We start from the raw sequence: 22,207 nt of genomic DNA, 5'->3' as shown, positions 1-22,207 counted from the left end.
AGCCTCCAAGCCTAAGTTCCTTCCTTTATCCTTGAACAGTCCTACCCTTCCCCTGGTCTTTAAGCAGCCAGTCCTGTCTCTTTTTCAACCAAGTCTCTGTAATGGCCACAACATCATAGTTCCATACTGTAAGACCCTTACTATTAATACACCTTGCTGTGAACTGTCCAAACACATCCCAAAGTCATGTTGTTTATATCCCTTAGGTCCACACAATCCTTCCTTGCAGTACAACACCTAGTTTAGGTTCAATCCCTCTACTCTGTGACCATGTTGGTGCCCTGATTCAAGCCCCCTGATAATCTAGTTTACACTCTCCTGAGTAGCAGCAGTGAATCGTACAGCCAGGATCTTGGTTCCAGTTAAGATAACCTGGCCCTCTTATACAGGGCATCCTTTAATTAAGGCTTATAATATATTATGGGGAAATGATTGGCTAGGATAGAGCTACATCTTGAGTGCAAAAACTGAGATTGCTCTTTATGCAGGTAAGTACTGTTACTACACACACACAGGATTACATTGGATAATGGCACAGAAACATTCTGCCCAACCATGTCTCTGCTTATGATACTCTTGAGCCTTCTCCCATCGTGCCCCATCTAAATCTAACAGTGTATCTCTCTACTTCCTTATCTGCTACCCACTCTCTGTTTAACTACTAATTTTAGCCATTTCGTATGTTAGCAACAAGAGGTAAGAATCTGTAATTCTCTTCTGTTAATGAGAATGGTGGTCTGTTCATTGTTAACCTCACCCTCTTAATTAAAAGCAATAGTTTGGATTGTGATCACAGATGGCAATGGCTCAGCTGAATAGTGAAGCAAAGTGACACATCCCTCTGCAACACACAAAATGCTGGAGGAACTCAGCAGGTCAGGAGGGGAACAAACAGTTGTTGTTTTGGTCTATCGGAACTGGAAAGGAAGGAGGCAGAAGCAGAAGATGGGTGGGGGGGGGGGGAAAGGAGTAGAATCTAGCAGAAGATAGGTGAGACCAGGTGAGGGGGCAAGGTGGGTGGATGGGTGGTGGGGGAAAGGAGTAGAATCTAGCAGGTGATTGGTGAGACCAGGTGAGGGGGCAAGGTGGGTGGATGGGTGAGGGGGGGAAGGAGTAGAATCTAGCAGGTGATTGGTGAGACCAGGTGAGGGGGCAAGGTGGGTGGATGGGTGGGGGGGGTAGGAGTAGAATCTAGCAGGTGATAGGTGAGACCAGGTGAGGGGGCAAGGTGGGTGGATGGGTGAGGGGGGAAAGGAATAGAATCTAGCAGGTGATAGGTGAGACCAGGGAGGGGGCAAGGTGGGTGGATGGGTGAGGGGGGGAAGGAGTAGAATCTAGCAGGTGATAGGTGAGACCAGGTGAGGGGGCAAGGTGGGTGGATGGGTGGGAAGGAGTAGAATCTAGCAGGTGATAGGTGAGACCAGGTGAGGGGGCAAGGTGGGTGGATGGGTGGTGGGGGGAAAGGAATAGAATCTAGCAGGTGATAGGTGAGACCAGGTGAGGGGGCAAGGTGGGTGGATGGGTGGTGGGGGAAAGGAATAGAATCTAGCAGGTGATAGGTGAGACCAGGTGAGGGGGCAAGGTGGGTGGACAGGTGGAGGGGGGGAGAAGTAAAATCTAGCAGGTGATAGGTGAGACCAGGTGAGGGGGCAAGGTGGGTGGATGGGTGGGAAGGAGTAGAATCTAGCAGGTGATAGGTGAGACCAGGTGAGGGGGCAAGGTGGGTGGATGGGTGGTGGGGGAAAGGAATAGAATCTAGCAGGTGATAGGTGAGACCAGGTGAGGGGGCAAGGTGGGTGGATGGGTGGGGGGGGAAGGAATAGAATCTAGCAGGTAATAGGTGAGACCAGGTGAGGGGGCAAGGTGGGTGGATGGGTGGTGGGGGGAAGGAGTAGAATCTAGCAGGTGATAGGTGAGACCAGGTGAGGGGGCAAGGTGGGTGGATGGGTGGTGGGGGAAAGGAATAGAATCTAGCAGGTGATAGGTGAGACCAGGTGAGGGGGCAAGGTGGGTGGACAGGTGGAGGGGGGGAGAAGTAAAATCTAGCAGGTGATAGGTGAGACCAGGTGAGGGGGCAAGGTGGGTGGATGGGTGGTGGGGGAAAGGAATAGAATCTAGCAGGTGATAGGTGAGACCAGGTGAGGGGGCAAGGTGGGTGGATGGGTGGTGGGGGAAAGGAATAGAATCTAGCAGGTGATAGGTGAGACCAGGTGAGGGGGCAAGGTGGGTGGATGGGTGGTGGGGGAAAGGAATAGAATCTAGCAGGTGATAGGTGAGACCAGGTGAGGGAGCAAGGTGGGTGGACAGGTGGAGGGGGGGAGAAGTAAAATCTAGCAGGTGATAGGTGAGACCAGGTGAGGGGGCAAGGTGGGTGGATGGGTGGGGGGAAGGAGTAGAATCTAGCAGGTGATAGGTGAGACCAGGTGAGGGGGCAAGGTGGGTGGATGGGTGGTGGGGAAAGGAATAGAATCTAGCAGGTGATAGGTGAGACCAGGTGAGGGGGCAAGGTGGGTGGATGGGTGGAGTGAAGTAAGAAGCTGAGAGAGGATGGGTAGAAGAGATAAGGGACTGAAGAAGGAATCTGATATGAGGACTGAAGAAGTATACACCTGTTCACGTTTTTGAACGTACCTTAAGCTTCAAAAGGGTTCAAAACTATGATGATGATTAAGTAACACACACAAAATGCTGGAGGAACTCAATAGGCCAGTCTGCATCTATGGAAAAAAACACAGTCAACGTCTCAGTCCGAAACATCGACTGTACTTCTCTCCACAGATGCTGCCGGGCCTGCTGAGATCCTCCAACATTTTGTGTGTGTTGCTTGGTTTTCCAGCATCTGCAAATTTTCTCGTTTATGATGACGATTAGATGAGCTTTTACAGTTAGCTAATCATTGCCTGGCACTGCTGAACTTACATGGAGAACAAGTGTGCTTCGGGTGACTCGGTCAACAGGTTTATAGAGAAGAGCTGTGAAAAGAGAAAACAAGTCTGTAAGACACAAAAGCGCACATTTTGCAATTTCATAATGACATGTCAACACAATTTCTCTGTCCAGTGATGCTACCTAACCCACAGATTATCTCCAGCAAGTTCTGCTTTAATCATGGTAAAATACACAAGAGATAGAATCAGAGAACACTCCAGAAAAATAAAACTTTCTTCAAATGCACCTTCTTAAACCAGTAAACAAGGGAGACCCCACTGGAAGGCAGAGAAAGTATAGGGTGTTCTTAAAAGCAGTAATTGGAGGGGGAGCAAGGTTAAAGAAAACCCCAAAACATGTTGTAAGTGTAGTAACTTCAAGAGGGTAACCATGATGCTGGTATCCTCACTGTTCATTATACCAGGGAATAAGCAGGGTTCTCTTGGGACCAAAAAAGGTTAATGTGTGTGTGGAACTGCAATGAATTGTCCTCACTTGTGTTCATTATAGAGAAGGGCACAGTAATTCAAAATTAAGGAAGAGGGAATCAGTGGAATTTCAGAATAAACTACCATAAGGGAGCAGGAGTGAGTGACATTGCTATTACAAAGGAAAGAGTGCTAGGTAATCTCACGGGTCTTAAGGTGGATAAGTCACCTGGACCAGATGGACGACATCCCAGAGTCCTGAGAGAGGTTGCTGAAGGATAATGGATGCATTGGTCATGATCTTTCAAGAATCACTTGATTCTGGCATGGTGCCAGAGGACTGGAAAATTGCAAATGTCACTCCACTCTTTAAGAAGGGATGAAGGCAAAAGAAAGGAAATTATTGGCCAATTAGCTTCACTTCAGTGGTTGGGTAAGTGTTGGAGTCTATTATTAAGGATGAGGTTTTGAGTACTTGGAGACTAAAAATAAAAGTCAGTCAGTCAACATGGTTTTTGTAAAGGGAAATCTTGTCTGACAAATCTGTTAGAGTTCTTCAAGGAAGTAACAAGCAGGGTGGACAAAGGAGAGGCAGTGGATGTCACTTACTTGGATTTTCAGAAGGCATTTGACAAGGTGCCACACGAGGCTGCTTAACAGATACTGGTATGGAGAGCAAAATGGCTGACAGGCAGGAGGCAGTGAACGGGAATAAAAGGGGCCATCTTCTGGTTGGCTGCCGGTGATTAGTGGTGTTCCTCAGGGGTCAGTATTGGGACCATTACTTTTCACATTGTTTGTCAATGATTTAGATAATGGAATTGATGGCTTTGTGGCAAAGTTTGTGGATGATACAAAGATAGGTGGAGGGGTAGATCGTGCTGAGGAAGCAATGCAATAGCAACAGGATTTGGACAAATTGGAAGAGTGGGTAGAAGTGGAAGATAGCATACAGTGTTGGGAAATGTATGATAATGCACTTTGGACTATTATCTAAATGGGAAGAAGGTTCAAACATCAGGGGTGCAGAGGGACTTAGGTGTCCTTATCCAGGACTCCCAGAAGGTTAATTTACAGGTTGAGTCTGTAGTAAAGAAGGCAAATACAATGTTGGCATTTATTTCAAAGGGAATAGAATATAAAAGCAAAGAGATAATGGTGAGCCTTTATAAGACACTAGTCAAGCTGCACTTGTCATTGGAGAGTCCAGAGGAGGTTCACGAGGATAATTCTGGAAATGAAGGGGTTAATATATGAGGAGCATTTGGCAGCTTTGGGCTTGTTCTCTCCACAATTCAGAAGAATGCAGGAGGATCTCATTGAAACCTACCGAATGTTGAAAGGATTAGATAAGGTGGATGTGGAGAGGATGTTTCCTATGGTGGGGGTATCCAGAACTAGAGGGCACAGCCTCAAAATTTAGCAACAACCCTTTAGAACAGAAGTAAGGAGGATTTTTTTTAGCCAGAGAGTAGTAAATCTGTGAAATGCTCTGCTACAGTCTGTGGTGGAGACCAAGTCCATGCGTATACTTAAGGCGGAAGTTGATTGTTTCCTGATCAGTCAAGGCCTCAAAAGATATGGCGAGAATATGGGGTTGAGTGGGATCCCGTGCAACTTTATTCAAGAGGAGCCAGGATAAGATAGGTAATTACAGGTTGGTTTAACATCAATGATACAGAAACTATTGCAGAAACTTCTGAGAGGCAAGATTGATGAAAATTTTCTCTTGTTTGTCAAAAATAATCAGGATGGCTTTACTAAGAGGAAATTCTATCTGGCTAGTCTGATTGATTCCTTTGTAGCAACGAGGAGGATAAGTGTTGTTGGTGTAGTCTGCTGTTCACTGATTACAGCTCAGCTTTTAATACCATTATCCCCTCTGTATTAATCATCAAGCTCCTACACTTGTACCTCTGTACTTTCCTTTGCACTGTATTGTCGACTTTCTCATTGGGTAAGGACTGGTAATAACATCTTCTCCTTGTTGACCATCACACCAGCACACTTCAAAGAGTGTGCTTAGGCCACTGCTCTGCTCTCATGACAATGGTTTAGCACAACTCAAACGCCATCCATAAATAGGCAGGTGACTCTACTATGAATTTTTAATGGTGACAAGAATGTTGTACAGGGACATGCACCCATCCTCATTGAGGGGTCAGAGGTGAGTGGAAAGAGTGAAATGTTTTAATTTCCTGGGTGCCTACATTTCTGACACCTGCCCTGCACCCAACTGAAAGTTCAAAATTTCAAAGTAAATTTATTATTAAAGTGCATATATGTCACGATATATGAGCTTTATTTTCTTGTGGGCATACTCAGTAAAATCATAATAGAATCAGTGAAAGAACGCACCCAATAAGGTGGACAATCAATTGCACAAGGCAACAAACTGTACATGCCAGTGACTCTTCCTCATCAGGAGCTTGGGGAGATTTTGTATGCCAACAAAGATGCCTACACATTTCCAACAGTGTGTAAGGGGAGATGGCTTTGACTGGTTGTACTGCACCTTGCTCGGAGATTCCAATGCAAAGGATCCTAAGAGGTGACAGAGGGTTGTCGACCCCACCAGCCCCATCACGGGCACAACCCTCTGCACCATCAGGGACCTCTTCAACGGCAGTGACTGAAGAAGTTTGCATCCTTACCATCCAAAGCATGCTTTCCTCTTTTTAAAGGCAAGAGGGAGGGAGGAGGTTTAGGAGCATGAAGACCCACATTCAATGACTCAGAAACAGCCTCTCCCTCTCCGCCATCAGGTTTCTGAAAATTGCACGTACCCATTAATTTTTTGCACTGTTTATTTTGGAATTTATAATATTATGTCTTTGCACTATACCGCTGCTACAAAATAATATCACTTCGTATAAGACAGTGATAATAAACCTCATTCTGAACTGTTTTGGTGATAAGATCAGAAGGTCATGGTTCAAGACCCATGCTGAGCTTGTCAGTTTCATCAAATTTACCTCCAACTCCCACCCTGCCCTTGGGTCATTTCTGACACCTCTCTCCCCTATCTCCATCACTCTGCCTCCAGCTCTGGAAACAAACTATCTACCGATACCTTTTATAAACCTACCAACTCTCACAGTTATCTTCACTATACCTCTCCCCACCCTCTCACCTGTCAAAACGCCATTCCCTTTTCTCAATTCCTTCATCTCCACTGCATTTGTTGCCACAAACAGTCCTTCCATGTGACACAACAATCCACCTGAAAATCTGCTGGGGTCGTCTATGGCATTTAATGCTTCGGACGCTGCCTTTTCTACGTCAGTGAGACCTGACATAGACTGGGGGACCACCTTGTTGAGCACCTTCGCTCCATCTCCAAGAAGCAGGATTTCCCGGAGGCCCACCATTTTAATTCCACTCCTCATTACCATTTCAACATGTCTGCCCAGGCCTTCTCTACTGCCACGATGGGGCCACTCTCAGGTCAGAGGACCACCATCTCATATTCCATCTGGGCAGCCTCCATCTGATGGGATGAATATTGATATCTCTAACATCTGGTAATTCTTTTGCCCCCTCCCCTTCCCTCTTCTTCCATTTCTCACTCTGGCTCTCCTCTTACCTATTCTCCTCCTCACCTGCCTGTCATGTTCCCCTGTGCACCCTCCCCCACTTCCCTTTCTCTCATAACATTCCGGCGGCACTCTCCTCTGCCGGCAGATTCCTTCCTCTTTAGTGGTTTACCTTTTCACTTATCAGCTCCCAGCTTCTCACTCCAACCTCTCTTCCCCCTTCACTAATCAAATTCCAGGTTGTACTCCTTCCCCTTCCCCATCTTCTAATTCTGGCTTCTTTCCCTATTCTTTCCAGTTCTGATGAGGAGTCACGGCCCAAAACATCTACTGCGAAGTGCAGAAATTCTCCTCAACTCCAGAACTACATTGGTAAATTGTTAAGATAAGCAGATCAAGTGCACATGGAACGTAACCCGGAAAAGTGTATTGCACTTTGAGAGATAGAGTGCACTTTGCACTCTAGGATCAAGATAACAAATGGTTGGATCGCAGGAGCTACTGAGGAACAAAGGAACCTTGGTGCACATGTTCAAAAGTCCCTGAAGGCACAGCACTGGAACACTGGAAGAGAAGATAATGCACTCAATACTTGCCTTCAATAGCCTGGACACAGAATATAAGAACTAGCAAGTTTTAATACGATGTTATACAACACAGATAGGGCTACAGCTGGAGAATTGATCACCGTAACCTAGGACTGAAGAAGGTAGTGTGAAGATTCGATAAAATGTGGCTTAGGAAGATGTGTTTGAGACATGTGGAAGACTGGAAAGGCTGTTTTGTTTTCCTTGAAGTGGGGCAGGAAAATGAGGCACTTGACTGAGATATAAATAATTATGAGGGATAGACACGTGGTAGCTAGCAAGAAATGTGTCCCCTTGGCAGAGGTGTCCATGATCAGAAGCATTTGTTAAGGTAAGAGGTAGGAAATTTAGAGAGGATCTCAAGAAGAATTTTTCACCAAGGTTGGTTGGAATCCTTTGTCTCAGAGGGGTACTCTTTCAACATTTAGGAGTTACTTAGATGAGCACTTGAATTGCCAAGGCACGGAAGGCTACATGCCAAGTGCTAGAAAATGAGATTCATGAGAACTTGATGGTCAGCATGGACATGGTGAACTGTAGCTCCAATTTTTATGCTGTGCGAAACTCTGTAACTCAACACTGTCAGTGTCCTTCAATATTCAGTCTTTCAAATGTTCTCCCTTATGGTTTATGCAGCACCATTTCACTGAGACTGACAACACTGCCGTACTTTGACTTAGTCATAATACCCAAATCTAGTGCTTCCCAGAATGCAAAATAAGAAATGCTTATTGCTGAGCAGAAAGTCCTGTTAACTTACTCACTTCTTACCTGGAGTGTTAAAAAAAATTAACAGAATTTTGCTTCCAAAGCCAAAATTTCAAGTCGTAAAACTGGAATGTCCTACCTTCGAGAGAGTTCTTTGTGTTCTGATCTTTTATGTCTTTGGTATTCCTGACCTTTAAATTCTAAAATAAAAAGAAAAGCACATTAAATGGTGCTGTTGGTGGTGTTGTAGATAGCATAGAGGATTGTCGAAGATTGCAGAGAGACATTGATAGGATGCAGAAGTGGGCTGAGAAGTGGCAGATGCAGTTCAACCCGGAGAAGTGTAAGGTGGTACACTTTGGAAGGACAAACTCCAAGGCAGAGTACAAAGTAAATGGCAGGATACTTGGTAGAGCGGAGGAGCAGAAAGATCTGGGGGGTACGTGTCCACAGATCCCTGAAAGTTGCCTCACAGGTAGATAGGGTAGTTAAGAAAGCTTATGGGGTGTTAGGTTTCATAAGTCGAGGGATAGAGTTTAAGAGACGCGATGTAATGATGCAGCTCTATAAAACTCTAGTTAGGCCACACTTGGAGTACTGTGTCCCGTTCTGGTCGCCTCACTATAGGAAGGATGTGGAAGCATTGGAAAGGGTACAGAGGAGATTTACCAGGATGCTGCCTGGTTTAGAGAGTATGGATTATGATCAGAGATTAAGGGAGCTAGGGCTTTACTCTTTGGAGAGAAGGAGGATGAGAGGAGACATGATAAAGGTGTACAAGATATTAAGAGGAATAGACAGAGTGGACAGCCAGCGCCTCTTCCCCAGGGCACCACTGCTCAGTACAAGAGGACATGGCTTTAAGGTAAGGGGAGGGAAATTCAAGGGGGATATTAGAGGAAGGTTTTTCACTCAGAGAGTGGTTGGTGCGTGGAATGCACTGCCTGAGTCAGTGGTGGAGGCAGATACACTAATGAAATTTAAGAGACTACTAGACAGGTATATGGAGGAATTAAAGGTGGGGGGTTATATGGGAGGCAGGGTTTGAGGGTCGGCACAACATTGTGGGCCGAAGGGCCTGTAAAGTGCTGTACTATTCTATGTTCTATATTAAATGGACAGCACAAGTGGATACACATAGAATTGAATTTAACTTTAATGGAAATGTCAGACTATTTAAGTTATGAATTGGCCTCTAGAAGCACAGGCCAGAGAAAGCGAGAATATGAGAGGGGGGATAGAAAAGATAAAGATAAACTTTCATATCATTCTAGTATAGCATACTGACTAATTGCTACCATTTCAGTCAGACCACAGAAAACTGCATGTAAGTACCAAAAAGAACCAATTTGCACAAGGCGAGACACAACCATACTCCCTGACCTATGAAACCAACATTATTCAATCCACCACCATCAATAACAACACAAACAAAAAGAGAAAATGCTGAAATATTGAACAAATCAAGCAGCAGCTATGAAGAGAGAATCATTCAATGTTTCAGTTCAAGGAACCTTCACCAGAAATGGAAAAGAGAGAAAACCACCATGTATTAAACTGCAAATGACTAAAGGACTGTGGATGGGAGGGAGGAACAGGGCTTGTTCTTGCTGTTATTATTTTGTTGCTTGCTGTGTTCTATGCATTGTTGGCGCCAGAATGTGCAGCAACATTTGCAGGCTGACCCAGTACATCCTTAGCTGTTGTTGTTAACACAAACTATGTATTTCACTAACGAGAGAAAATCTGCAGACGCTGGAAATCCAAGCAACACACTCAAAATGCTGGAGGAACTCAGCAGGCCAGGGAGCATCTGTGAAAAAAATTACAGTCGACGTTTCGGGCCAAAACCCTTTGGCAGGACTGGAGAAAAAAAGCTGAGGAGTAGATTTGAAAAGTGGGGGAAGGGAGAGGCAGGCAATAGGTGAAACTTGGAGGGGGAAGGATGAAGCAAAGAGCTAGGAAGTTGATTGGTGAAAGAGGCAGAGGCCACGGAAGAAAGAAGAAGGGGGGGGGACGAGCACTAGAGGGAGGTGATGGGCAGGCAAGAGATAACATGAGAGAGGTACAAGGGAATGGAAAATGGTGAAGGGGGTGGAAGCATTACTGGAAATTTGAGATAACGATGTTCATGCCATCAGGTTGGAGGCCAACCTAGCACTTACCCTTGCAAGAGGAACAAATGCTTCACCTGCCCCTACAACTCCTCCCTCACTACCATTCAGGGTCCAAAACCTGAGTCTGTTGAGGTCATATGCACCCAGTGTGGCCTCTTGTACACCGGTGAGATCCAACGTAGACTGAGAGACCACTTTGCGGAGCATCTACGCTCCATCCACCGGAACAAGCGGTATCTCCCCGTGACCACCTATTTTTATTCCACTTCCCATTCCCACTCTGATATGTCCTTCTTTCACCAATCAACTTCCTAGCTCTTTGCTTCATCCTTCCTCCTCCAAGTTTCACCTGTCTGCTATCTCTCTCCCTTTTCCCCACTTCTCAAATCTACACCTCCGCCTTTTCTCTCCAGTTATGCTGAAGGGTTTTAGCCTGAAACGTCGACTGTACTCTTTTCCATAGATGCTGCCTGGCCTGCTGAGTGCCTCCAGCATTTTGTGTGTGTTGCTTGGATTTCACTGTATGTTTTGATGTACATGCGACTAATAAACGTGAATCTTGAAGGGACATGGATGGAGAAAACAGAGGGAATATCTTTAAAATATGAAAACGGGGAGCAAACAGAAACAGAAAGATACCATCACGTCTTTGGAGAAAAAAAAGTGACTACCTTTTCATTGAATACAATATTAAACTGTTACATGCCTGGATGGAAAATTCCTTGAATTTATGTAAGGCACTGTAGGTACAAAATAGGAGTCTGAAGAGGGAAGTCAGAGTGGGAGGGGAAGAGGGAATTGATCAGGTTTCCAGAAGGATTGCCATTATGAACTGGAAAAAGTCCTCTGCAAAACAGTCACGCAATCTACATTTGGTTTCTCCTCTATACTATGCCTCTAGTCACCTGCCACTTTAATTCTCCATTCCTCTCCCACTCTGAATTTCCTGTCTCCATATTTCAGGTAACCACTCTTTTTCTCTCCATTGAATTTCTACTTCAACTACTACTGACAACTTTTTCCAACTTATTTTTCTTTTACTTGTATCCAGTTTTTAAATGCACCTTTTACCTTGACAATTTTGGTCTTTACCCTATCACAGGCACACCTTCCATTCTGGCCACGTCTATTTTCACATTTTTCCAGTTCTGATTAAGGACGTTTTAACTGAAATGTTGAGCTATTACAGAATTTACTGGGCTTTTTGAACATCTACTGATTTGGTCCCGCCGTGTCCAGTAACACTCCACACTACCAACAAAATTTTTATAGAAATTACCCAATATATTCTAACTGGAGCTGGTAACTCATCACGCACTTGTTCAATATGTACATCTTCTGGCACTCTAACTTCCCACATCAGCTGCAGACCCAACAGACTCCCTATTGGAAGGTTTTTTTTTAATTGTCAGTTCAAAAGCTTATTTCCTAATCCTATATTTTTATAATTAGAACTAAATAGTTCACAAAAAAACTGTTCCTAAAAGCCTTTGGACAATCTGTTGGCATAAATTTATCACTTTATATCATTTGGATATAAATGTATCCAAATCTTGGAATTCCATACTGAATACCATGTGTGAGCATCATCACCATAAGGTCACAGTTATAATAAGAAGATAATAAGATAACAAAGACTGGGTATCAATGTAGAAAGTTCCATTTCCTACAACAATATAAGCCAGCACTGCCAGAAGTCAATATATTTCTGCCAAGTGTCAATCCAGTCACCTCACGGTGATGAGGTGAGGCAAATTCCATACTCTCTTATCTCCCCATTTCGCAAAATTTCAGCTAAAGAACAACTTTGAAATGATAACGCATTCTATTCTGCTGAAAACATAAAGAGCACTTTGGACCGCAGGTTGACTATGAGCAGTCAGAAACTTCAGTTGTCACTAACAATACGAAGGAAAAGTTTAGGTACATTTATTAACTGTAAATGATTTTGGACTATGTAAGGTTTCACCCACAAGTCAGCTATGTGATCTTGAGCATTTGGTATTGAGTAGGGCTGACCGGTTAGATAGATAGATACTTTATTGATCCCAAAGTAAATTACAGTGTCACAGCAGCATTCATTACAAGTACACAGATATACAAATATTAGAAGGGGATTAAGGAAGAATAAAAAAATAAATTACCTCAAACAGTCTAACCGGGGCGGGGTGGTGGGGGTGCTATCATCACTTCCCTGGCTATAGGTTGACTCTTCATAGAGCCTAATGGTTGAGGGTAAGAATTACCCCATATAGTGCTCTTTGCAGCAGCGCAGTTTGTATTAGTCTACTACTCAGAGTGCTCCTCTGTTCAGCCAAGGTGGTATGCAGAGGGTGAAAAACGTTGTCCAGAATTGTCAGGAATTTCCATAGCGTCCTTTGTTCTACCAGTGTCCACAGTCTGACTCCTATAACAGAGCCAGCCTTTCTAATCAGTCTATTGAGCCTGTTGAGCAACGTTCGAATGTTGTATCAAAGGACAGGATCAGAATCACATTTACTATTACTGACTGGAATGATGTGAGTTTGGTGTTTGGGGCAGGTACATGGAGAGGCAAGGTTTTGAAGATTATAGGCCAAAACCAGGCAAGTTTGACTAGCTTAGATGGGCATCTTGATTGACTTGGGCGAGTTGAGCCAAAGGAACTGTCTCTACGCCACCAGTGCAATGATGAAAAAGACTGAATAATTTCATTCTGTGCTAATAAAAAATACTTGTTCAGTTCATGGGTTAATTTTGTTTTGCATTACGTATTCGTCAAAGAATTTGTTGAAGACAATACCTCTGATATTTCAGAAAACTGAGCATTAGCTTGACAGCACTTCTCTGCTGTCTCAACAGCAGCTTCATAGTTATCCACAAAGGCTCGATACACGCCAAGCTGGCTGGCCTGCAAAAAAACAGAACAGGTTTAGAAATATGCTGCTTTCGGCTACACGAGTGTCAATTAGAAATAAAGGTGAACTCATTTTTGACATCACAAACCTTTCCAAAATCAATGACCTGCTTTCCATATACTGTAAATTATTTCCACTACATTTGAGAAACGCAGTGGCTAATGTACACCAAACATAATTTCACAGCCAGAAGGCGTGAGTGAATGACTTGTTACTCTCTTGGTGCTGTTGGTGTCAAGAAATTAAATGTTGGCTGGAGGCATTGAAGGATGTTTCCTAAAATAAGAAATGTGATTTTATATACTCATTTAAACTAAACAATTTATTTGTTGGAGGATGAAATCTCCAACAATACTGCACAGCTCACTGCTGGAGTAGGGTGATTATGACAGCCTTTTGTGGCCAATGTGCCAAAAGATTTCTTGACAACTCTACCTGTGCCACTAGTTTCAATGAATTATGGACCTGTATTCTCAGATCCCTTTGTTCTACCACACTCCTCAGTGCCCTACCGTTCACAGTGTAAGACCTACCCCGCTTGGTCCTGCCAAAGCGCAACACCTCGCATTTGTCTGCTTTACATTCCATCTGCCATCTTTTCAGCTAGTCCAGATCAAGCTTGCAAGCATCTGATAGTCTTCCTCACTTAGTGGGACCAAAATTGTCCATTACACCCCCAATCCTGGTGTCATCCCCAAATTTACAGATCTAGTAACCATATTATTCAAACCGTTGATATAGATGACAAACAATGGACCCAGCACTGCAGCATTCCACTAGTCACAGGCCTCCAGTCAGAGAGGCATTCATCTACAACCACTCCCTGGCTTCTCCCACAAAGACCTCATCTTGAACGCTCTGCAAAAGAACCTTCTTGACCAAATAGTTGGCTTATTAATGTCACATATACTAACATCTGGAAAATTTTTGTGTTTGCACTAAATTCAGATAGATCATTTCATACATAAATACACTTTGGTGAAAACATAAGAGAAAAGATCAAGCAGAATATAGTGTTAGGTACAGGGAAAGTATATCACAGGTAACTCACTGCTTTCCAGAGACAGTAGGAAGTCAATGGTTTGCATTCGAAACTGAAATTTCTTGCAGTCTTCGCCAGATTTTCCATCCCAAGCCGTGAAGCATCAGGACAGAATGTTTACTATGGTGCATGTTAATGAGGACATGCTGAATTTTCTTAGCCTTCTGAGAAAGCAGGGCACTGAAGCGCTTGTTGCTCATTGAGTCCACGTAGCTGGACCAGTACAAATTGTTGGTAATACTTATACTGAGGAAGGTGAAGGTCTCAATCATTCTTACTTCAGCATAAGTGATACAGGCAGGAGAATGAGTTCTGCCCCATTTCCTTAAGTCAATGACCAACTCTTTGATTTTGCTGATACTGAGGGAAAGAAGGTTGTCATGACAACATGGTACAAACTCTCTGCCTTTTTCCTGTTCTCCATTTCATCGTTGTTTGAAATCTGACCCACCATACTGCTGTCATTTACAAATTCATAAATGAAGTTAGAGCAAATTGGACAACACAGTCATATGAGTGTATAAGGAGTAAGGGAATGATGCTGCAGCCTTGTGGAGCACAGTGCTGAGGATGTTGTGGAGGAGGTTTTTCTGCTTTTTCCTACTGATTGTTGTCCGTTGGTCATGAAGTAGGCGAGGGTACACAGGCAGAAAGTGCAGAATACCCCCTGAAAAAAGTATAATATTCTCCATGTTCTTGGGTGGGTGGGGTTGACCATTTAGGAGACAGCAGCAGCCTAGTCTATGCCACCAGAATTGGCTGTGAGAATGGTAGGGAAGGGTGAAGGTGGAAGGAACCAAAGTGATAGGAGAAAAAGTAGTTAAGGGGCAGACAGGAAATTTTGAGGCCACAAAAGGGACTCTGTACTGTCTCCCTGATGGTAGAGTTAAGGATGACTCTGAGCAGCTGCAGAACATTCTCAAGAACCAACAGAAGTCTTCATGCGCCGTGGAATAAATTATATAGGTAGAAAAAGTGATGAGGTCTTGTGGAGTGAATATAGGGAAATAATATTGAGTTTAAAAAGGAAAATCTCGAGGGGAGAATTTTCTGGATACTTGAGCCATGTGCTAGTGACTGTAAGAACAGAAATACATGGCAGATGGGTGTAGAGAGAGAAATGAAGATTTATGGACCATTGGGATCACTTCTGGGACAGAAATGATCTGGACAAGCAGGACAGCTGTACCACAACTAGAATGAGTTTGAACAGCGGTCAATCAGCGATCGTGACCGTGAGAAGACATAGCTCACTCAGGTTCACCTGTTACATACATAAGGCATCAATTCAGGACAGATTAGCATTTTGAAAAGCATTCAATCGGCAATCGTGACCGTGAGAAGACGTATCTCATACACATTCTCCGAATGAGTACCTAAGGCATTAAATTCTGGCAGTTTGGTGTTTTGAACACAGGCCAATCAGCAATTGGGATTGATTTGAAAGAACAAATAAAAATATGGCAAGGGAAAGTGAAACAGACTTTGTTGGAGTGAACAGTGTTAGAGTGGTCACTAACTGTCTATAAAGTGGCAATGTCCCACATTGGCAATGGAATGGATGATCAACAAGTATGTGAAGAAGTGGCTTGGAGTACCGAGCAGCCTCACCAATGCTGAAATCCACAGTAGCCAGATAAAGCTTACCATCCCAGTGCAATCCCTTGTTGAAGAGGTCAAGGTAGCCAAGGTAAGATCATTCTTGATGCTTCAAGACTCAAAAGACCCTGTCATCAAGAACACCCAGCTGGATGTGAGATCAGGCAGGAAGTGGTCAGCCCAGGTAGCAGTTAATGAGGCAGAGTCTAGATTGAAGCACAAGGAGTCGGTTGGGGCTACCCAGTTAGACCACCAGGGACCTGGATGGACAACCCACAAGTGGTGGTCATCTTCTACGGGTAAGGAGCACCATGAGCTTGTAATACAAGAAATTCGAGAGGTAGAAGAGGAGAAGAGGTTAGCTAAAACAGCTGGCCTGGCCAAACAAGGGGCTTGAACCTGGTGGGAAAGTGTTGAACAACGACATCTATCTTCAAATGTCCTGTGGCAGAGGGAACCCCTCCGCATTTCTTTTCTATGCAGAGCAGCGTACGACCTGCTCCCAACACCTGCCAACCTCAGCACCTGGTATGAAGAAAAGACAGACAGGTGTGCTGCTTGTGGGAAGAAGGGAACACTTCAGCATATTTTGAGTGCATGCAGAGTCAATCTTTCCAGCGGCATGTACACTTGGAGACATAACAACGTTCTCAAAGTTGTAACAGAAGCGGTTGAGCAGAGAGTACTGCAGCACAACTTATCTCATGCCCCATGCTGCACAGAACATCGCAGATCATTTGTGAAAGAAAGCTCCAAGTCAAGGGTGTACAGCGCAGGCCCACGATCAAGCATACTTTCTTCAGCCAATGACTGGTGTGTCAAGGCTGACCTGGATGGGAAAGGCAGTTTCCCGGAGCAAACAGCTTTCACCACATTGTGCCCAGATATAATCGTCTGGTCTGACACCAGTAGAGAAGTGGTTATTGGTGAACTCACAGTCCCCTGGGAAGACAACATCGATGAAGCCCATGAGCGCAAGTTAACCAAGTAAGCAGAATTAAGATCAGAGTGCAGAGACAGAGGGTGGAAGGTCTCATGCTATCCATTCGAAGTAGGGTGCCATGGCTTTATTGCGTTCACTTTCCAGAAGTGGCTGCATGACCTTGGCTTCACTAGAAGAGAGATCAAGTCAACCAGCAGGGCTGTAGCTGAGGCAGCAGAGACAGGATCATCATGGGTGTGGACCAAGTACGTCCAGAGGGGCAGATAGTCGGACAGTGTATCCATCTTTTGTAAACTCTTCAGTAGCTGCATAGATACCTGAAGAGTAGACTATCTGTTGGATGGAAGCGACCAACAACTCTGAGAGAGGCCGATGCCAAGTCGTTAAGCTCATCAGTGGGAGGTGGTGCTTTAGCACTGCTGGCCCCCCACCTCGAGGGAGCCTTGATCATAAACGGGCCGAAACTCCAGAGGACAGGTGGCAGATCAACTGCTGATCCCACTGGTGATAGCACAGGACAGTTAACATCTTCGTCCAAGCGTATTTTCAATTCAATTCTGTGGACAGTCCAGTGAGAGAAAGGGCCACACTGAACCTGGTAATAAGCCTGGCCAGGTGACTGACCTTACAGGGGTGAGCAGTTAGGTAACAGTCACCATATACACTGGCATGCAAAAGTTTGGGCACCCCTGATCAAATTTTCCATTACTGTGAATAGTTAAGTGAGTAGAAGATGGACTGATCTCCAAAAGTCATAAAGTTAAAGATGAAACATTCTTTTCAACATTTTAAGTAAGGTTAGTGTATTATTTTTGTTTTGTACAATTTTAGAGTGAAAAAAAGGAAAGGAGCTCCAAGCAAAAGTTAGGGCACCTCAAGAGATTTGAGCTCTCAGATAACTTTTGCCAAGGTCTCAGACCTTAATTAGCTTGTTAGGGCTAATTAGCTTGTTCCAGTCATCATTAGGAAAGGCCAGGAGATGCAAATTTCAAAGCTTTATAAATACCCTGACTCCTCAAACCATGTCCCAACAATCAGCAGCCATGGGCTCCTCTAAGCAGCTGCCTAGCACTCTTGAAAATTAAAATAACTGATGCCCACAAAGCAGCATAAGGCTATAAAAAGATAGCAAAGCGTTTTTTCAGTTCGTAATGTAATTAAGAAATGGCAGTTAACAGGAACGGTGGAGGTCAAGTTGAGGTCTGGAAGACCAAGAAAACTTTCCGAGAGAACTACTCGTAGGATTGCTAGAAAGGCAAATCAAAACCCCCGTTTGACTGCAAAAAACCTTCAGGAAGAATTAGCAGACTCTGGAGTGGTGGTGCACTGTTCTACTGTGCAGCGACACCTGCACAAATATGACCTTCATGGAAGAGTCATCAGAAGAAAACCTTTCCTATGTCATCCACAAAATTCAGCATCAGAAGTCTGCAAAAGAACATCTAAACAAGCCTCACACACAAAATGCTACTGGAACACAGCAGGCCAGGCAGCATCTATAAGGAGATTCGGGCCGAGACCCTTCGTCAGGACTAACTGAAAGGAAAGATAGTAAGAGATTTGAAAGTAGTGGGGGGAGGGGAAAATGCGAAATGATAGGAGAAGACCGGAGGGGGTGGGATGAAGCTAAGAGCTGGAAAGGTGATTGGCAAAAAGGTGAGACGTGCACCCAGCTGCAGTTTCTGTCAGTCTATGTTAAGAAGCTGGATCAGGAACTGGATGAAGTCTGGATCATTTGGTAGACTGAAGGGGTGATAGATGGAACATACAGAGAGGTAGTTACACTCAAGCTGCAGGACACAGGAAACTGGGCGACAATCAGGAAGGGGAAAGGGGTTAAGGAGCCAGTGTAGTGCATCCCTGTGGCCGTACCCCAAACAACAGGTATATCACTTGGAATACTGTTGGGGGAGATGACCTAGAGGACAATCACAGCAGTCAGATCGCTGAGTGCCACTGAGTCTGGCTCTCTGACTCAGAAGAGAGTTGGGGAGAAGAGGCACACTGTGGTGATAGGGGAATCGTTAGTTGGGGAAACAGAAAGCAAGTACTGTAGGTGAGAACGAGATTCCCAGATGGTATGTTGCCTCCTGAGTGCCAGAATCTGGGACGTCTCGATCGAGTCCTTAAGTGGAAGGGTGAACAGCCAGAGGTCATGGTCCATGTAGGTACCAATGACATAGGTAGGACAAGTGACAAGGTTGTGTAGGGAGTTCATGGAATTAGGTGCTAATTTAAATCCAGGATTGTGATCTCAGGATTGCTGCATGGTGGGGATTAAAGTAGAGTTGCTGGGGGATGGGAACCAGAGTGCCAGAACAATTAGTGGAGATGTCGTGGAGACAGATGTTGATAAGATAGCAGACAAAGTCAGGAGTCAAAAGGTTGAGCATGGTGCGACTCATGCCCTGAGCTGCATATACTTCAATGCAAGAAGCATCATGGGAAAGATTTTAGTGAGACTTGATTGCAGGAGGAGCAGGACGTGCTGGGGTTCCATTGCTTTAGTTGTGACAGAGTGGAAGGGATTAAAGAAGAAGGGGTAGTGTTACTAATAAGCGAAATGTCAGGACAGACAGGGGAACTTCATCTCGTGAGGCTTTATGGGTGGAACTGAGGAATAAGAAAGGTATGACCACATTAACGGGATTATATTATAGACCACCCAACAGTCTACAGGATTTAGAGGAGCAAATTTGTAAAGAGATCGCAGACTGCTGCAAGAAACATAGGGTTGTTATAGGAGGTGATTTTAACTCTCCACATATTGACTGGGAATCCCATACTGTAAAAGGACTAGATGGGATAGAGTTTATTAAATGTGCTCAGGAAAGATTCCTTAATCAGTATGTAGAAGTCCCAACGAGAGAGCTTGCAATACCGGATCTACTACTATGAAATGGGACAGGGCAGATGACAGAAAATTGTGTAGGGGAACACTTTGCATTAAGTAACCACAGTGCCATTAGTTGCAAAATAAATATGCAAAAAGAAAGGTCTTATCCACAGGTTGAGATCCTAAATTGGAGAAAAGCCAATTTTGATGGTACCAGAAATGATCATTCAAGTGGGGATTGGGACATGAACATCGATTTCTCATCCCCTTCAACATGTCTCCTCCCCTTTTCTCTCTCTCACCTTATCTACTTGCCTGCCTATCACCTCCCTCTGGTGCTCCTCCCCCTTCTTTCTTCCTTCTATGGCCTCTGTCTTCTCCTATTAGATTCCACCCTTCTCCAGACCTGTATTTCTTTCAACAATCAACTTCCCAGCTCTTTACTTCATTCCTCCCCCTCCCCGTCTCACCTATCACTGTGGTTTTCTCTCCCCACACTCCACCTTTTAAATCTACATCTCATCTTTTTCTCTCCAGTCTTGCTCGAGGGTCTTGGCCCGAAACATCGACTGTACTCTTTTCCATAGATGCTGCTTGGCCTGCCGAGTTTCTCCAGCGTTTTGCGTGTTGTGTGGATTGGTACAGACTGTTTTCTGGCAAATGTGTACTTCATAAGTGGGAAGTATGTATATGCCTGTCAGAATAAAACGTAAAGATCACAAGTGTAGGGAACACTGGTTTTCAGGAGATATTGAGGCCCTAGTTAAGAGAAAGAAGGAAGTGGATAGCAGGTAGAGGCAGGTGGGAACAAATGAGGAGCTTATGGAGTATAATAAATGCAAGTAAACACTTAAGAAAGAAATCAGGAGAGCTAAAGAAGGCATGAGATTGCTCTAGCAGACAAAGTAAAGGAGATTCCTGAGGGATTAGACAGATATGTTAAGAGCAAAAGGATTACAAGGGACAAAATTGGTCCTCAGGAGGCCGGAATGGTAATTCATGTGTGGAACCAAAACAGACGGGGGAAATCGTAAATAAATTTATTGCATCAGTATTTACTCAGGAGGCAGACACAGAGTCATTAGAAGTGAGACAAATTGGCATGGACTTCATAGACCCTGTACAGATTACAGAGGAGAAAGTGTCTACTATCCTGAGGCAAGTCAGGGTTAATAAATTCCAGTCCTGATAAGGGTCTCAGCCCAAAATGTCGACTGTTCACTCTTTTCCACAGATGCTGCCTGGCCTGCTGAGTTCCCTCAGCATTTTATGTGAGTTGCTTGGATTTCCAGCATCTACAGATTTTCTTGTACATCTGATGCTATGTGCCTGTTATGCCAGTGCAACTAAGTTTTTTATTGCACGTATGCATAAATATACTCTTGCATGTGGCAATAAACTCAACTTCCCTTCATCTTGGCACAGTAGCGTAGTGGCTAGCACAACACTTTACAGTAGTGGTCACCAACCAGTCGATCGCGATCCACCGGTCAATCTTTGAGACCTTCCAAGCAGATCCCGAAAAAAAATAAAAAATAAATACACAAATACATTATGCCTGGTAAACCTTTTCATGCAAATATGTAGTAACTTCTACTTTGAAAAAGGACCACTTGACAACTTTATGCCAAAAAGGAACAACTTTATCTAGAATGGTAAAATGATATTCGCATACACAGATTTTCACCAATGCGCACCAGGCAGAAAAGATTGGAAGGAAAACCCCGCAACCCCAGAAACAATCTCTTTACAAACAGCTTCCGTAGCGGGAGTATTGCTATATTACCATAATCCTAATTGATATTAATTTATATTTAGAATGCTCACATTACAACACTTCTTCTCCTTTAAATTCCAACATTCCCCAAATGTAAAAGAAATGGGAAACATAAACAGCGGTGTCATTAGAATGTGCACCCCTGAAACTTGTCTCAGTAACAGTTTACCAATACCAGGAAAGTTGAGGAGCTGGAATCGGGGTTGGAGGCCCAGCAAACATGCTGCTCAGAGGACGTGGATCTACAAGTGTTAAAGGACTTGTCACTCTGTGAATATTTTTCACGACAGTTCGACGAATCCCTGGATATAATGCAAACAGCTCAGCTGTATTTGTCAGAATGGCTTTCCAGGATTTTACAACAAAGGAGGACTTCCTCACTCTTTTGCACTTAAAGGACAGAACAAGAGGTGAGGATATTTACAATGAGTTAAAAAAAATATGTCCGTGAAAATGACATCCCCATTCATAAACTGGTGACAATTACTACTGATGGGGCCCCAGCAATGCGCAGTGTGCGTGTTGGTTTTATAGCACTGTGCCGTAATCACCCTGATTTTCCCGTCTTCCTGGATAATCACTGTGTGATTCATCAGCAGGCCTTGGCTGGGAAGGTCGTGGACTTTTCTCATGTAATGACACTGATGGTCAAACTGATAAACTTGATTCGAGCAAAAGCACTTCAGCACCGCTTATTCAAGGCGTTATTGGATGAACTCGATGCCACTATGGCCTATTTGATAAGCTAGTTACAGTGTTTTCTTGGTTGAATTATTTTGAAAGTTTGACAAAAGCATTTTAGGTAATTA

The 22,207-nt window shown here is 44.1% G+C and overlaps 1 protein-coding gene across 2 annotated transcripts in view; it reads right to left on the bottom strand.

Annotated features, from left to right (window-relative positions):
• Window positions 1-22,207, bottom strand: part of LOC140732900 (breakpoint cluster region protein) — a 381,893-nt gene that overhangs the window by 224,535 nt on the left and 135,151 nt on the right. For both annotated transcript variants that reach the window (XM_073055571.1, XM_073055572.1), the window contains exons 5-7: window positions 13,087-13,194; window positions 8,327-8,387; window positions 2,920-2,972 (exon numbers count right to left, since the gene is read on the bottom strand). In XM_073055571.1, coding sequence (XP_072911672.1) covers window positions 2,920-2,972; window positions 8,327-8,387; window positions 13,087-13,194 — 222 coding nt within the window. The remainder of the gene's footprint in view (window positions 1-2,919; window positions 2,973-8,326; window positions 8,388-13,086; window positions 13,195-22,207) is intronic.

The sequence above is a fragment of the Hemitrygon akajei genome, chromosome 9, assembly GCF_048418815.1.
Source record: "Hemitrygon akajei chromosome 9, sHemAka1.3, whole genome shotgun sequence".
Classification (NCBI taxonomy): Eukaryota; Metazoa; Chordata; class Chondrichthyes; order Myliobatiformes; family Dasyatidae; genus Hemitrygon; species Hemitrygon akajei.
The sequence above is the reverse complement of the archived record's forward strand: the minus strand, read 5'-3'. Positions and strand labels throughout refer to the sequence as shown.